At 38.2% G+C, this 17463-nt stretch overlaps 1 protein-coding gene across 1 annotated transcript in view; it reads right to left on the bottom strand.

The window, feature by feature from the left end:
• Positions 1 to 17463, bottom strand: part of LOC122576957 (neurexin-1) — a 623013-nt gene that overhangs the window by 246692 nt on the left and 358858 nt on the right. The window contains exons 8-9 of the mRNA XM_043747905.1: positions 13237 to 13395; positions 5817 to 5969 (exon numbers count right to left, since the gene is read on the bottom strand). Coding sequence (XP_043603840.1) covers positions 5817 to 5969; positions 13237 to 13395 — 312 coding nt within the window. The remainder of the gene's footprint in view (positions 1 to 5816; positions 5970 to 13236; positions 13396 to 17463) is intronic.

Below are 17463 nucleotides of genomic sequence, written 5' to 3' on the forward strand. Positions count from 1 at the left end.
TCACGTAAATTCTCATATTAATCTCAGAAATCGAGAAATTGATCGTCAAACAGTTTAGTTTAGTCGGCACGCTTTGTTTCAATAATTTGTCAACTGGTAGCGAATAGCGGATTATTTATGAAACAGATACAACGTGATAAGTACGGTAATATTTATGGGAAGTTACGTAGAATTTCTAGAAATTTACTGATGTTTGTAAAAGTATTAAACGTGGCAGTGATATCGATACAGAGGAACTACGGTACTTTGCGATTAGCTTAATTAACATTTATTGGCCCTTGGTATTATTTAAATGAGATTTCTGTCGAGATTAACTCACCATATCCAGCGATTACTTAAAATCAATCATTTAAATTGTTGAACGTTTCAATTTTCATTAACGTATTTAACATATTTTTATTTTAACCAAACCATCCCGTGGTATTCGTCGATGGAATCCATCTAAGCTACAACATTTTCTCAAATTAAATAAATTTGACGACGAGATTGAAAGCAGCCTGATAAACTCTACAGGATAAATAAATGGAAACTCGGAAGACCTCGTAATAAAACAAACTATTTAACAAACCAGTGAACCGAACTTACGGAACTTAGTTTTAGAAATCTTTCATGGGGTTAGGTCGTGCAGTGCGAAAATAGATACAAGCGACGAGTATGCACGTCGAACGAACTGAAATAAAGCTTCTGCTCGACGCATATACTCGTCAAGCTGGTCGAATAAGAAAACGACACCAAGCTATTTCTCAAAACTTCACCACGACATAGTCTTTCGATCTTATCGCGCGTGGAACTTCACTGCATGGCCTCGTCTTTCAACAAAAAAGTCGAAAAGCTGAAGTTAAACGTGTTGTCTGGCAATCATTCGACACTGAACGAAGAACAAAAAATTACCTCAACAGCTATAAACACTGTAATATGATATTCCACGCGTCGTAGCCTCGCTCAAGATTCCCACGGGACAAAAAAAACTCTTTCGTTCGTTCTGCGCCTGTGGAAACGCGTATATTGGAGCACCGCTGCTCTAATTCGTTGTTTGGTCGGTGATTATCGAGGAATTAGGTCGGCGCGAAGTCGATAACTGCGTTCGAAGGTGGCTCGCGTATAAACCACGTCGATGGTCACCATAATCCAGGAACGGCCACGCTCGTAAACAAAGACCGTGCGACAGCAACGACTGCGAAACGTGCTTCGAGGAAGCGCGTATCGGTGGCCACCTTCGCCTCGCCATAAATGGCAGCAATGAGAATTTGCAATGGTAACGACGACGTTTCGTGGTTTCTGAAAGCGCCTAGTATACGCGTGACTCGAGTTTCTCTGGGCCTCAGGGTCTCTCAAACTGTTCCGCCGGAACTCTATCAACTTCGCCAAAAATCTTGTTAAACGGAATTTCAAGATATCAAGAAGAGTCCGAGGATTTGGACCATATGATTTCCTGTGATTTCCTGTGAATTGCATTTTTGCGAGTGTAATTACTGTTAAACAAACGGATAGAACTTGAAGAGAAATGTATTTTTCTGAGAAAGCGTTCGAAGTGCTGTACCACAGGACTCATGTACGGATGAACCTAAGAGAAGGAAATAAAAGAGTGAACCGAGAACAATTATGCAAATTTGTGTGTTTATGAATGCAATTAAGCAGATGAAGGCTAAGCGAAGATTTCACGTAGCAAATACGGTAGGAAGTATTTTGAACATTCTACTTATTTTGCATATTATTCCAAGTACAGCTACACCTTCTACGCTTTTGTTGCTCTTGAAATTTAACGTAAACGTATACTTAAGCTGGTAATAATAGTAGCAGTAAACGAAACACGAGTACCTTGTACAGGTTGTTCCAAAAATCGCGGTACAAGCGGCGGGGTGGTGATTTTACATGGAAAACTAAACCGAGAAAAATGGACAACATTTCTTCCTTCGAATATGAAATATTTCCGAAGAATGACGTATATTATCTGCAAGTTTCGAGGTATGAAACTTCCCTTTCTGCTCGTGTTTGTGCCATCAAATTCGGAGCGGACTAACAACCAAGAAGAACTAAGGCAGAACTAAGCAGCGTTGAAGAACTGAAAGCAGACATTGTTTTGGCTTAGGAAGATCTCAAAAATACGCGTAATTCCCTGTAAGAAGAGCATAATAATTTAGTTGCAGGAGTACAGTACCGTGTATGCAGCAACACGAGCAACATTTCCAACGCTTGTTACACCAATCAAAGGATTCTTAACAAGTAGCAACCTTATCCTCGTTTACGAAACTATGTAAATTAAGCACAGAATAAAAGAACACCGTGACATTGGCCACCTCTAACACATTGTTGACTGGCCACGAGTTAACTCGTGTTTTCATGGCCAAACATTGCCGGCCAGCCGCGAGGAAACTCGTGATGCGCTACGTTTCTACTGGAAGTAGCTGGAGAATGAATAACAGCAGCATTGCACCTGACACTTGTCGAATTTCTAAAACAGTTCCTTATAATGACGCATCCTTCAGGATTTCCGGACGACTAGGAGACCACGTCTTAGGGAAAATGGTCACTGGCAGAGAAACAAATGCGACTATAGCGTGTGGAGTACGCTGTTCAAAAGGAAAACGCAGCGAAAGTAGATATATTTGCAAAAGCTGTTGTGATCGTTGCACAGAAATATTCAAAGTCGAATAATAAACAAAATTTATTAAAGTTTATCTATATCGTTCTACTTCCACATGCAATTACGAAATAATAACCGGTGACATGAGACAAATTCTCAATAAAATTGAGCAACGTGTTAACAACAGGAAGAAAACACGAACAGAACCAGGAATTTTACAAGTCGAAACTCGCGACTGGTACACGTTGTCGAATTTTCAAGCTCAGTTTTCTCTAAAACGAACCCTCCAACGGCAAAATGTTATTCCTCCTTCTCGACTTATTTCTCCACGTAGAATCGCTACCCTGTCACGCTACTGCCCATCTCCATAGTTTGTCCGAATTATCAGGAAGAGCACATACGTGAAATTAATATCCGGAATCGATAATTCGAATTTGATAGCCGGCCGAGTCGCAATCGAGTAATTGGAATGAAAAGTTTGAGAAGCACTGAGGCTATGTACAGAGAATGGTCGCTGAAACGTGCTATGAAACGTGCTTGACAATCATTGTATGGAGAGTCATGAACCGTTGCTATAGACACTAAAGGGAAAATGGCGTTTCAACTGCTTTCTGCTCTTTGCCAGGCGAACCGCACCGCGTGATTCAAACGCGGCTCTGTTTAAATTTCCACGCTGTTAACGCGTCATTCGGCAAGGCCAGCCATTACGAAAACCCTCCCTTCGTTCCTCGACTACACGTCTTTTTAAATTTGCCTGTAACAATACCGCCAGCGCGTAAACAAAATCATTCTGCCTGTTCCTCTATTTAACGATCTGCTTTTCATTTTCTTTCTTCCCTGGGATCTTGGCGACCACATGGTCCAAAAAGAATTCGTTTCCTCTCTCGCGATAATTTATGCGCCTACATCGAGTAATTTCGGTGGCAATTTCGCATGGAATAACAATACGACCATAAGTTTAGCTGTCCGGAATTTATTTCTAAAATTTGTCAACGATGCCCGCGATGCTTGGCGACCTTTTGCGTTTGACGCGATATCATGCACGGAAGGGAATCGTAGACGAGACTTTATGGGTGCGGCAGAATGTCGATTATCGGAAATAATAGAGGGATAAATCGTTTCTTGTAATTGCTTTCCTGTATGGCAGATTTGCTAGACCAAGCGTTCCAGATATTCAACGAATGGACGTAGAAGGCCGATGAATTATCGAAAGAGGGAAATTTGTAGAATATCCGATCGCGTCGTTTCCCTCGGACTAAAGGCATTGCAATTTTTATTTTAATCGCATAGAATCGTCAGAACGGGTTTCTAGCCGAGCTACGAACAAATTTTCCACGTCGTCTTTCCTCCGTGTGCTTATCGAGAAGTTCATCAACGCGGCAATTTTTTTTTTTATTTATTATTTATTTAAATTTTACAATTTGTCCAGGAAGACATTTGGTAAAATATTATAGCTTACGTATTTAGTAAAATATGTAAGCATGTGGGTGGTTACTCCCAGCGGGTCTCCATCTTCCACGCGTCAAATATCTGAGACTTTCCACGCGAGTAACTTAAATCAACGCAAGCGGTTGGCAACTAAGTATTTTTTTATTTAATACTTTACATTCACAATTTGTCCAATTTGAACATTTGGTAGAATTTTTTAGCTGTTTGATTATCATGCGGGTGGCTACTCCCAGCGGGGTACCATCTTCGTGTTTGTCAGGTTATATCCTTTGCGATATCTGCTGGGTGTCGGCAACTAAGTGATTGCGGATTTTGTCATTAGATGGTAATAACAAAATCCGCAATCACTTAGTTGCCAACCCACTACGTGTTTATGAAATGCCAGGGATTTCGAAGACAAATTTCGTTTACGCAATTAAACGGAGGTTTTTCATGAATCGTAGAAACATAAGAGATTTTCAACGAACAGATTGATCGAAATATACGTCGCGTTTCCACATCACAGGCGTAAATTGATTTTTAATTTATATCAATCGGAGATTGCATCGCCATGTTTCGAATGTCTTGTAGGTTGAAAAATTGCCAATAGACAAAATTTTCCGAACATTATCGCCGACAGACTACCGGTTGGTGGATCGTATCGCTTTTTACAGAAGCGAACGATATATAAAGACAGTTAGAATGGCAATTTTAAATTGACAGCGTGACAGGAACTCGAGTGAAACAACATCGATTCGAGCTGATCGAACGTAACATAAACGTTGCATAAAGGAAAGCAATGCTGTTTACGTATGGTTCACGCTAGTTTCCAAATATAAACAACTTGGAACACAATTTACATACTACGTTGTCACGAATATACTACACGAGTTTAACTCGCACGCTTTTTTCAGCCACCGGTTAAATAATATTTACGTAATCGACATTCCATCACGACCATAAAACTATTGTATACTCTTCGATCTTCGTCGCCCGACACGATATCCGACCTGTGGAAATCCATTTCCAATCGACAATCTCTTTGAAATAACATATTAATAACGGTAATAGGAGAAACGAGATGTGTAAAACGAAATGGACGAAAGAAAGGAAGAGAAAGACTATGAAACGCTGTAATTTTATTAAAATTTAAGGCAATTTAAGAAATTAATTCGACGACTGTCTCAAACATAAAGCGATAGAGTACTAAAGAAAATTAAGAAATTAAACGCAAGATTCGTCGCTCGACGAAATCTAAAACTCCACGTGCAATCGATAACGCTTCCCATTAAAAGAAGAAAAAAGGGAAAATATATGTAGAGAGTTGGCAGTATACAAATAACACGTAAAATAGAAATAACGTGATTGTTTATGGAAAAATAAAAGAACATAGAACAACATTTTCCTAGTTGGCGAGGAAGTCGACTTTGAAAATTATTAAATTACTTAAACAATTATTTTCCGGACCCTGAAATATACAACAAACAAGAGAAACTAAAAACAGCGAAGAATGAAATAACATTAATTAAAAGGAAGAAATTAACGAGGATCGCAAAAGTCTATCGAAAGAAATAGTCGAACGAAGATTAATCCAACGAATAGCTCAAACGCAAAGAGTTAAAAAGTAGATACACCAGGGACTACACGCGCGATTCGTTCGTTAACACCATCAGAGAGAAACGAGCAAAGTAATTTCCTCGATGTTGCCGCTCCTTCATTCGTAGTTGGCACTGGGGTTTGTCGACGTTGCACCAGGGATATTTCTTATTTTTCATGAGGAAATAATACGGCGGGAAATACTCACGAGATGAGAGTCCCTGGTGGTGAAGGTGATTGGGTCCGAGGCTCTGGGTTCCCGACAATGGAAATCCATTTTGCCCCAGGCGGCCGCGCCCGCGGCTCCGCTCCTGGCCGCGTCGATCAGCTCCATTTTCACCCCCTCCGCCACGAATTCGACCTGCAAAAAGGGTGGAAAAACATTTTCATTACATCGGCCGGGCTATCTCGATCGCGCCGGATGCGCTGTAACCGGATTTTAATATCGCGATGCAAAGCCTTCGGGGAACAAAGCGCGAATTTGGGAAACGCCGGTATTCGGGCATTATCGACCCGGAAAAAGCGTGTGCGTGCGTTTCGAGAGGAGGCTGATACGGAGGTTCAAGCGAAATTCATTTCGCCGCATCATAGGCACCGTTCGTTAGTGTACGGTTATCTGTATGATAATTAGGTGCTCGGTCATTTTCTTTCGTACGAAACATTCCAAAGTTTAATCATCCGGTTAGAAAAGATTTTCACGATTAGCGGCGATTGGACCGCGGATTTTTCTGCACTCGTGCTAATTTCTCAAGTGTAGTGTAATTTCTATAGTAGAACAATTTTGCACCGAGATCCTACGTTTTTCGTTGTATTTTCGGAAATACGAATTTGCATAAAAATCCACAGCCTAGCGACGATGGTTTTGTAACATCAATCCACATCAGAGACCAGGCCACACACCGCGGGCAACATGGCAGCCAGATGCCTGCACATCCTTGGCGCGTGTCCTCGATAGTCTTAAGGACCCACCATGGGTCTTGGCATTTTCATAGTTGAGGCCCTTCAGACCAAACAAGTATCTTCTGTTTCAGGTTCCCTTTGCATTTATTGTTTGCTACGGGTTGACATGGGGAAGTTACCTTTCCTCGCGTTTGGTGTCTTCCGTTAGCAACCTTCTCTCGAGGGCGGCTAAAACCCTTCCTGGTCCACCAACCTTCTTATTATCCAATCGGGAACGGTGTCTACTGCCCTCGCTTTCCTAACGAAAATTGTCACCAACAAATCCGACGGTCCCGTGTCCTTAGACACACGCACCCCTAGCTTTCCTCAGATGCAGTATCGTCGGCAAAACTCACTTATTCTGTGTCCTTAGAATAGTCGACATATCTTTACCGGTTTCTACCCTTGGAACAGTCGCGTACTCGATCAGTGCATACTCAATTGCGAATATCAAGTGAAAAATACAGTTTAATAGAAAAGAAAGTTAATAATTGTGTTGCGGCTCGGCTATCTTGGTTTCGTTATATAATCCTCAAGTTTACGCGAAAGTTGCATGGTTTGTCCCAGGCTATTCATTCAATTTTATGTCGTCAAATAATCGGTAATACTTCAATTTATTAACCAGGAGTAAAATATAATATACAATGAGAGTAAAATATATAACGCGACAAGCTGGTACTTTGTGGAAGAACAGTTTGAATATTCTACTACTTTTGTATTTGATTATGCGACTATGCAAGCGTCCTTCTCACAGTCTTGCTCGTTAAAAATGAATTAACAACGCTAGATACGTGAGGAATATCGACGAAGTTGAACCATCCTGCATTTATCTTACATTTGTGTAATAATATCTGTTCAGGAGAATTGAAAAATAGCAGACACATGGAAGCGCGCATGGTAACAAGCAATTTACGCTTATTTCAACACGGCTAAAGATGTTTCTTTCGCGATATTTCATCCGTCACGGATAATCTCAAAGAACAGGAAGCGAGAACAAGAAAGGAACAAGCAAACGATAAAATGAAATGGTATCGCGGTTCGTAAAAATATTTCAACGTTTGCCTCGTCATCGAACGTTGGTTAAAGATCGAATGAAATAGACTCGTACGGAAGAGCGACAACCATAAAGGCGATAAAGATAGCAATGAGAATTTACGTAACAATAAGCGAACGAAGAGAATCGGATCGGATATCGCGTATTTTTGTTGCGAATCGCTGGACAGGTGAACAGGCTGAATTGAAAGATAAATCCAGTTACGAGATTATTAACGTACGCATTAACATAGTAATTACGTATTAGCCATGATTTATGTCTTTTATCGAACGCGGAGAATTGCGATTTAGTATCCACTGGAGAGGCGAAATGTTATTTATCAGGAAGTTTGAAACCGCGGCGGATAGTTAAAATTCGCTCGTTTTTCTGTCAGATTTACGCGCCAGCTTTTTCATCCCTTGCATAAACAATGCAATCAAGCTAATTAATCGATCCACCGCTTATCGGGCACTAACGAAAAACGAAAAAAATTGCCGAGGGGGATAATCGATCGATGTAATTGGTTGCAAGTAACGACGTTCAATGTGTTGGCAATTTTTATTAATTTAATCGAAACGATTTAGAAGTTTGCGAAGGAAACGTAGAAAATCGGATAGAAAAATCTACAAGTACGCACAAGTCTTAGGCACTGAAAAGCGAGCTAGAAACTTCACTTAGATGTGCCAGAAGCTTCTAGCGAACGTCTATTGTACGTCCAACATTATCTTACAAAGTTGAAAGCGAATCGGCGATTTCGGGCTGGCGAGCGTCTATGTAACGATCCTTTATGCTTGAAACGCGACGATCAAAGTGCTAAGACCTCATTAAGATTTCTGACAGACCTGTGACTGAATACGCCAACTTTGGCGAGCATTAACGGACGACGGTATAGGCGAGCGAGTGAATCGGTTTGGCTATGCGAGTTGTGCTATGTCTGCGGCAAGTGGCACGAAACCATCGAAACCACGACACACGGTATTATTTCAGAGCCGCTGGACTTGTGTTTAAATTCCACTGCAGAATATTCTAGCCGGCCATGAACTCGAATTCACGCAAGTGAAATTTCCTGGCTGGAAAGACGATCCAAGGGAATGTTATTCAGCGAATGACGAACGTTTCTGTCGTATTTAGCCTGCGCGTCTCGAACATTGAAGTAGACGCAGTTACGTTGACGTGTTATACAATGGCGCGAGTAATCGTAGATTGTAAAGGCAATCTGATTGTTCGATTTTTCGCAGAGTTAAAGCGAAGATCGGCAGGGCTCGTTTATAGCATCAAATTATCAAATGTTTCTCCAAGTCTATGGAAGATTAAACTTCCTGTTGAAATTGGCTTCTTCGCTGTGAACAGCGAAACACTGTCAGTGGTTTGGCAACTAATTGATCGCGCGTTTTGTCGATACCATCCGATCACAGAATGATAAATCGAAGAAATAACGCAGAAAATGTGTTTGCGTTTCTAATTATTCGCAGCACAAACTTACGGCGAGTAGATCGTGTCTCTGCATATATTTCAGGCGAATATACTTTGCGCAATGATGAACATGGATGTAACGATAAACAAAACGCGAGAATTGAAGCACGTGTTACAGCACGTAGGAAATAGAATGTTCCTTCATCGATATCTCAATTCTCTTTGTCTAAAATTCTCAATTCTGTTTGTCTAAAATATAATATAAATATGCATAAATATTCGCGATGAAAATCCCGCTCCAAATTGCTAATATCTGATCTTGCATGCTAATGTTGATGCATATTTTTGCAGAATGCAAATAGAGAAACGAAATGTGGATAGAAATACGTTGTGCGATTAGAAGATTATATAAATTCGTTTTCTACTTTGCATTTTTCCCACAGTCCATATGTTCTGCATACTTATGTTTACCAACATATGCAAAACATACTGTACATGCCTCGCGCTTATGTGCGTAATATATCATCAAGAGAGGCTATTCGTTAAAAAGTAGCCGACTTTCTATCTGGAGAAATGAAACGAAGAGAAAGGGAAAGCTTATGATTCATTAGCTACGGAATATAATATTTCTTGATGAAATATATTGACTCCGTGTTGTAAGTTTCACGCGGTTCCCATATATTTTGGAGGTGTTTTTAAGTGATTCTGAATATTATTATATTTTTTTTCATTATTTAATTTGTATGTTACATTTGGTAAATTTTTCTAACTTAACCGAACATTATACGAGAACGAAAAAAATTAAATCAAGGAACGATTTAAAGAGAGCTTAGGAAAAATGGAAGAACATTTCGAGTAGTTTAAGAATTTGGTAAATTCAATGCAACTGCGTGCGAGCCATACTAAAATCAAAAGGAAGCCTCGTAATGTATACAAATAATTAAACTTAGTAATTTTTCCCTGCATATTAGATAAGCCTTATCAGCTTCATCTACTTCTAGTTTTAAATAATAATAATTAAGTATACATTTTTGCCATTTCTCAGATATTTGTTAATATTTTCACAAAAGGTATAGACATTCCACTCTTTTTTTTTAATGAAAATTATATTACAGACTTGCAAGGATACATATTTTATATTTGTAAATATACAAATAATTAAACTTATTAATTTTCTACCCTGTATATTAAATAAGCTTCATCTAATTCTAGTTTTAAACAATACTAAGTATACATTTTTGCCATTTCTTAGATATTTCTTAATATTCTCACAAAATATATAGATATTCCACTCTTCTTTTTTTATTAAAAAGTATACTACAGACTTGCAAGGATACATATTTTGTATTNTGTAAGTATACAAATAATTAAACTTATTAATTTTCTCCCCTGTATATTAAATAAGTTTCATCTAATTCTAGTTTTAAACAATACTAACTAAGTATACATTTTTGCCATTTCTCAGATATTTGTTAATATTTTCACAAAAGGTATAGACATTCCACTCTTCTTTTTTTATTAAAAAGTATACCACAGACTTGCAAGGATACATATTTTGTATTTGTAAGTATACAAATAATTAAATTTCTTAATATTCTTCCCTGCATATTAGATAAGCCTTATCAGCTTCATTTACTTCTAGTTTTAAACAATACTAACTAAGTATACATTTTTGCCATTTCTCAGATATTTGTTAATATTTTCACAAAAGGTATAGATATTCCACTCTTCTTTTTTAATCAAAATTATACTACAGACTTGCAAGGATACATATTTTGTATTTGTAAGTATACAAATAATTAAATTTCTTAATATTCTTCCCTGCATATTAGATAAGCCTTATCAGTTTCATTTACTTCTAGTTTTAAACAATAATAATTAAGTATACATTTTTGCCATTTCTCAGATATTTGTTAATATTTTCACAAAAGATATAGACATTCCACTCTTCTTTTTTAATGAAAATTATATTACAGACTTGCAAGGATACATATTTTGTATCTGTAAATATACAAATAATTAAACTTATTAATTTTCTCCCCTGTATATTGAATAAGCCTTATCAGCTTCATCTATTTCTAGTTTTAAACAATAATAATTAAGTATACATTTTTGCCATTTCTCAGATATTTGTTAATATTTTCACAAAGGATATAGATATTCCACTCTTCTTTTTTTATTAAAAAGTATACTACAGACTTGCAAGGATACATATTTTGTATTNTGTAAGTATACAAATAATTAAACTTATTAATTTTCTCCCCTGTATATTAAATAAGTTTCATCTAATTCTAGTTTTAAACAATACTAACTAAGTATACATTTTTGCCATTTCTCAGATATTTGTTAATATTTTCACAAAAGGTATAGACATTCCACTCTTCTTTTTTTATTAAAAAGTATACCACAGACTTGCAAGGATATATATTTTGTATTTGTAAGTATACAAATAATTAAATTTCTTAATATTCTTCCCTGCATATTAGATAAGCCTTATCAGCTTCATTTACTTCTAGTTTTAAACAATACTAACTAAGTATACATTTTTGCCATTTCTCAGATATTTGTTAATATTTTCACAAAAGGTATAGATATTCCACTCTTCTTTTTTAATGAAAATTATATTACAGACTTGTAAGGATACATATTTTGTATTCGTAAATATACAAATAATTAAACTTATTAATTTTCTCCCCTGTATATTAAATAAGTTTCATCTAATTCTAATTTTAAACAATACTAACTAAGTATACATTTTTGCCATTTCTTAGATATTTGTTAATATTCTCACAAAGGATATAGATATTCCACTCTTCTTTTTTAATGAAAATTATTCTGCACACTTGCAAGGATACATATTTTATATTTGTAAATATACAAATAATTAAACATATTAATTTTTCCCCTGAATATTAAATAAGCCTTATCAGCTTCATCTACTTCTAGTTTTAAACAATACTAATTAAGTATACATTTTTGCCATTTCTTAGACATTTGTTAATATTCTCACAAAGGATATAGATATTCCACTCTTCTTTTTTTATTAAAAAGTATACTACAGACTTGCAAGGATACATATTTTGTATCTATAAGAATCCTCTGAATCAACGACGTTCTACGATACGTTCGTTGAAATTAATTACCCTACGAATGCTTCTCACGTTCACTGTAGCTCCACGGAGCTGCGGGTGTTCACGCGCAGCTGTATCTCATTTCGTGCTGGAGATACGGCCGAATGTTGGTTGCCTTTCAGCTCTCGCCGATAACATCATTTTTATGAACATTTATAGCAGGCAATTTCTTACGAGCATAAAATTCAATTCGAATGCTCCGACTATTCGTGGCGAAGTATCGATCATCTCTTCGCGTCATCCGTGCGTCATTGAGCAAACAATGCTGTGCAACGGGGAAACGACAGAACCAGGATATTTCCCCGGAGAGGTGGGACACCAGTCGAAAATCCAGTGGCTGCCGCGTTAAATGAAACTTTCGGCATCGTTCAAAAAAAAAAAAAAAAAAAAAAAAAAAGATTCCACTCGCGTGACTTTCTTTTGCGCCGTCGTGTATCGGGCCCATTCTTTACTTCACTTTTCCACTGGAGAAAGGAAAAGACAGGGACGAGCTAGCTATCGTATAAATTTCCTTGACAAACGCACGCGCGTTTTAATATTTCACCCCTTTTTTGAATTCGCACGAACGAGAATTTCCGACCAACCGACTTGTTTCGGTAAGCGCTGCTTCTTTCATCGTCCGTAGTCAGAGCTTTCGAGCTTTCTTGAGATGCGTAGACATTCATTTCGATTACACAGAGTCAAATAACAATTATCTTAATCATCTTAATCGTCGTTTCTGAAAACTTCTTCAAGTTCCAGTCCACCATATGGAGAATGTTTATTATATTTCTCTGCATACTAATTCTTCACATACATCAGATTCTACGTGTTAAGAGCCGCGCGATAATAATGGTTTTAGTGGACTCTTTTATCGTCGCAGAAATCGTTAACTACATAAAAATCGCCAATTAACCTGAAACTCTTGTAGAGAAGCTTGCTGAACCCGAACCCTACGAGTCGAATAACGTTGAATTAGAATTATTTCTCTTGCGCAAGAAACTGCCGCTGTACTTTTCGGTAGTAGCGTACCTTGTTCCGCGACTGACGGCCGGACAGTTACGTTCGCTAAATAAATCGCGGCAGGTTAAAGTGGATCACGGGAAACCCACGAACGAACGGATCTCGCTTACCTTCCTCAGGCATCCGACGAAGTTGTTGATCCCCTTGGCGCCCTGCAGGGATCTCGCGTCGGCGCCACCGCCCACCAACAGTCGATCGCTCGCCAAATGTGTGAACGAGCCCGCAGTGTGGCCGTGTTCCGCGTAAATCCCATCGACGATGGCGGACAGCTGCAACAAGCAACGGGGCCAAAGTTCGTCAGGGCTTTCTCGAAAGTTACGACGGCGTCGCTGGCTTAAAAACCTCTCTCTCTCTCTTTCTCTCTCTCTCTCATTCACTCGATAGGTCCCTATTTTGGATTAAAGCACAGGCAACTCGGCCTGTCGCGAACGCGGTTTCGCGCGACAGATTAAATCTCATCGGTCGATGCTGGTTTTCGATTCGAAAGAATTCGCCTGGACACGAGTGAAATTTCCACTGAAATTTCGTTTGCTCTCCAGGGGACAATCGCCGTGTACTCGCGTTGTCTCTGCTCTTTTCAGTTAGCAATTTTTTCCTCCTCCTTTTTTGTATTTTTTTTTATTTGCTGGAGATAAGATTTGTTCTTTTTATTTTTTATTTTTTGTACGATTAATCGTACAGGTTTTAGGAGTGTAATTTGTAAAGAGAATATCTTTGTTAATACTGTGACGATTGGCTAGTCTCGGACGTAAACTTTCACGTGGAGGATTAACAATATTAATGGAAGAGTACAGAGGAAGAACGTATTTCCTGTGTTTTACGGAGCAACATTTTTAATGCTCGCTACGTTACCAAGCAATCTCGTATTATCAAAATTCTCTTTATGTTCGCTTCTTGGAATAAACATATACGTGTCCCTTTACTCTCCCTTCTCGTCATAATATTAGAATATTTAAGATATTAAAATATTCTTGGGACAGTCGTGTACAGTCTACTCAATTAGGAATTTTTTCTGCTCCTCCCGCGTTTCTTTTTTCGTTGTCTTTGATGAAAATCATAAAACAGAAGCTTTGTAATTTCATCCGTAAAGTAACGACTTTTGGAACTATTAGCGTAGTCCATTACAGATAATTTTATTTATTTATTTATTCAGGCAATAAATTAGAAGCTGTAAAAATCTTCTCTCTCGTAACAATTATTTATAACAATTTATATTCGTGGAATTCGCGTGTATATTTCAAATTGACCTGTCAGAGATGAGCCCTCAGTAAGAGAAACAAAAGGAAAGAATATCAGCTAAAGAAATCGTTGCCACGTCACAGGTGAAATTCAACTAATTACGCGATAAGATCGTCACAGGTGAAATTCGACTAATTATGCGATCAGATTCCAAGTGCCTTATCATGAGTGGCCACCTGGGTGGCATCCGATCACTTTACCTGTTCTCAGAGATACATGGCCAACGTCTTCTCCCACCCCAACGATTAAAGAATAAAAATACTCGTACGAAAATCATCCAAGTTAGTCTGAATAAGTCCGGACCAGCCTGAATATTAAAAGTCTATCGTTGCGAACCGCAAAGCGTTTGCCATTTAATTATTGTAAAAATTGTGTGGAAATAAAGATTATATAATATATATTTATATATATAATATAATTTATATATTATAAATAAAGCTCGATCACCCGTTTGGAGATGGACATTTTTTTTAAGTCACTCGTTGAATTTTTACGCGACACTACCCCATCGTTCCCCCACTTATATTACAATCTGCGGCGTAAAGCTAATTTATTTGCGGCATTTTGAATAATATCTTAGCTGTCACATATTACGCATACTACTACACACACACTAATGTAAAAACACGCCGCACACAATAATCCAGCAACGCTGCACGTTGCAGATTTTAGTCTGCAACGTTTTATCGAATTAGGATGTTAAACGATAGAACGTGATAGATGTTGCTTACTTTATACGTAATTTAATCTGCAACATCTATGTAGAGTATAATGAATTATTAAGGCAAAACCGCCGACGACAACCGTAAACCCTGTCTAACGAGAATATAATTTGCCATTAAGGAGGGTCAATCTTACCCTCACGACGCAGATAAATAGATTGGAAAGAAAAACGAGCGGTTGCTATTTCGTGTTGCGGTTAATATCTTTCTCCTTGCTGATTAACTATCCTCAGTCGAGGAATAAAGAAACCAGCAATTTTCAGATCAACTTCGACCAGTTGACGTTAACGAACTGCGCGTTAACGAGTGCGAGAAACACATTAAACGCGAGAAGATAGAAAAGAATAGCTGTTTATTTATCCTATGGAAAATTAAACAATATTTTCATGATAAGCATAAACATTTCACGTTCCTAGTAATCTGCGACACTCGGCAAATACTCGAGAGTTAGTTGACAAAAATGAATTACGAAAATGAAGCACGTAGAACGAGATTTATGGTCGTCAGATGTAACATTATTGCCAGAACGCTGATCTACAATGTACACTGTAATATGTTAATTATGCAGACACAGAGTACGCGTGGCTGTTGTAACACAGAATTAAGTTCCAATGAAATGACTGTTTTGTTTTGTTTTTTTTTTTGACGCACGACATTCTCGTCATGACGCAAGGTGTTGCCATTTCTTCGTGACGAGTGTACTCGTCAGGAACAGCTAACTGCTTAGTAGCACAGCTGCGTGTGTATGAACACATAATATTACAGAAATATTGTACACGTAACTGGCGTTGTTTTCGATTACGTCAATTGTATTAATCCTTTGCACTAGAGCACCTTTCCGGTGAGACGTAGCAGCAGTGACGCGTGTCTTACAGCTAGCGTGAAATGATTTTATATGGAAATTAACTTACAAAAAAAATTATATTCTAATAATTCATCTATATTTACATATTTGGAAATATGATTTTGTAATATTAATTTCTCTATTTTTTTTATGATAATTTATAAAGCATTCAGCAAGATAAATTCTTCGATATAATTGATCTCACTTTTCAACGGTTCAAAATCAAGTTCATCTTCATTTCGGCTAATTTCACTTCCGGAAACCATCTCTTAAGGCTTTCTAAACTATAATACTTTTGCCATGATCGTCGAATCCAAACTAACTTTGCAGACCTTGTCAGAACCATAGTGCCCGAGGCGTGTGGGATTAAATGTTTCATCTCCATTTTAAAGTCCAACACTTTACGCTTGCTAACGAAGAACATAAAGAACCAAGGAACCAATTTACCAAACGATATTGCGCTCTCATCAATCGCAGATGTCGAAATCTAACGTAAACAGGGACTGTCGCTTCTCGCTTGCCACCGGAGTTGCAGCAAGGGACGCCGTGGTGAGTGAGACTCACCTTTCCAGTGCAAAGGGTTAATTTCGCCGATGCTTCAGCCTGCAGACTCGATGCCGCGAAAGCCAAGCTTCACTGGAAAAAAGCTCGGCTATTTCACACGCATCATAGCTAGAACTTCATCAGAGGTGATAAAACACGCTGATGGTACAATTATCAGTTGTGTGTCTGGCAGTTTCCCGCGATGTTAGTTGCAATGCTGGCGAAATATCGATGCACTTGTAGCAGTAGGACGCGATTTCAACTCTTTCGTTACTGCGGCTGATTATGGTCGTTTGTCACGAAACGATCTACTGCGTACAGAAACCACTATAGCTGCTTGACATACAACGTTCATATTTTTTGAGATGTTTGCCACAAGAAATATGAACGCTTCTTCCCAATACACGGTGACCCAGAATCTGCATGTAAGTCCGTCAGACCGCAACGCTATACGTCATTCCATAAATCAACTCTTACGACTCTGCCAAAACTCATTGCCTCGCACAACAGAACTTGCTGCTCGAAGAACACGGGCTAACGATTTACTTGCTGCACGAGTTCTACGATTTCGCGCAATTCCAGTTGTTTCCTTTATCATATTCCTGCAAAGTCCATCAATCACACCGGTATACTATTACAAAGGCTAAATATGAATATTTCTTTGAGTCGATGAATGTTGAGAAAGAGATGAGAATAAGGAACACAGCTGGGAGAAAAAGAAAATGAGAAAGCGGGTGCCAGTTTTTACTAAATTGTCGCCCACATTTTACCGCATTTTTTGGAATAATTAAAACGAGATGAATTTCATGGACTGAAAAATGTTCGGACACGCGAGTGACTCGGATAACATTGTCCAGGACAAGTGTGAAAACATAATACAACAAATTTGGAAAAATTGAATGTTATCGCGAAATATACTTCGATCTGTCGCGGTTTCCAGCGCGAAATAATATAAACCGTCCGCGTTCCGAGCAATTAAATTTCACCAG

The sequence above is a fragment of the Bombus pyrosoma genome, linkage group LG17 (genome assembly GCF_014825855.1).
Source record: "Bombus pyrosoma isolate SC7728 linkage group LG17, ASM1482585v1, whole genome shotgun sequence".
In the NCBI taxonomy this organism is placed as follows: domain Eukaryota; kingdom Metazoa; phylum Arthropoda; class Insecta; order Hymenoptera; family Apidae; genus Bombus; species Bombus pyrosoma.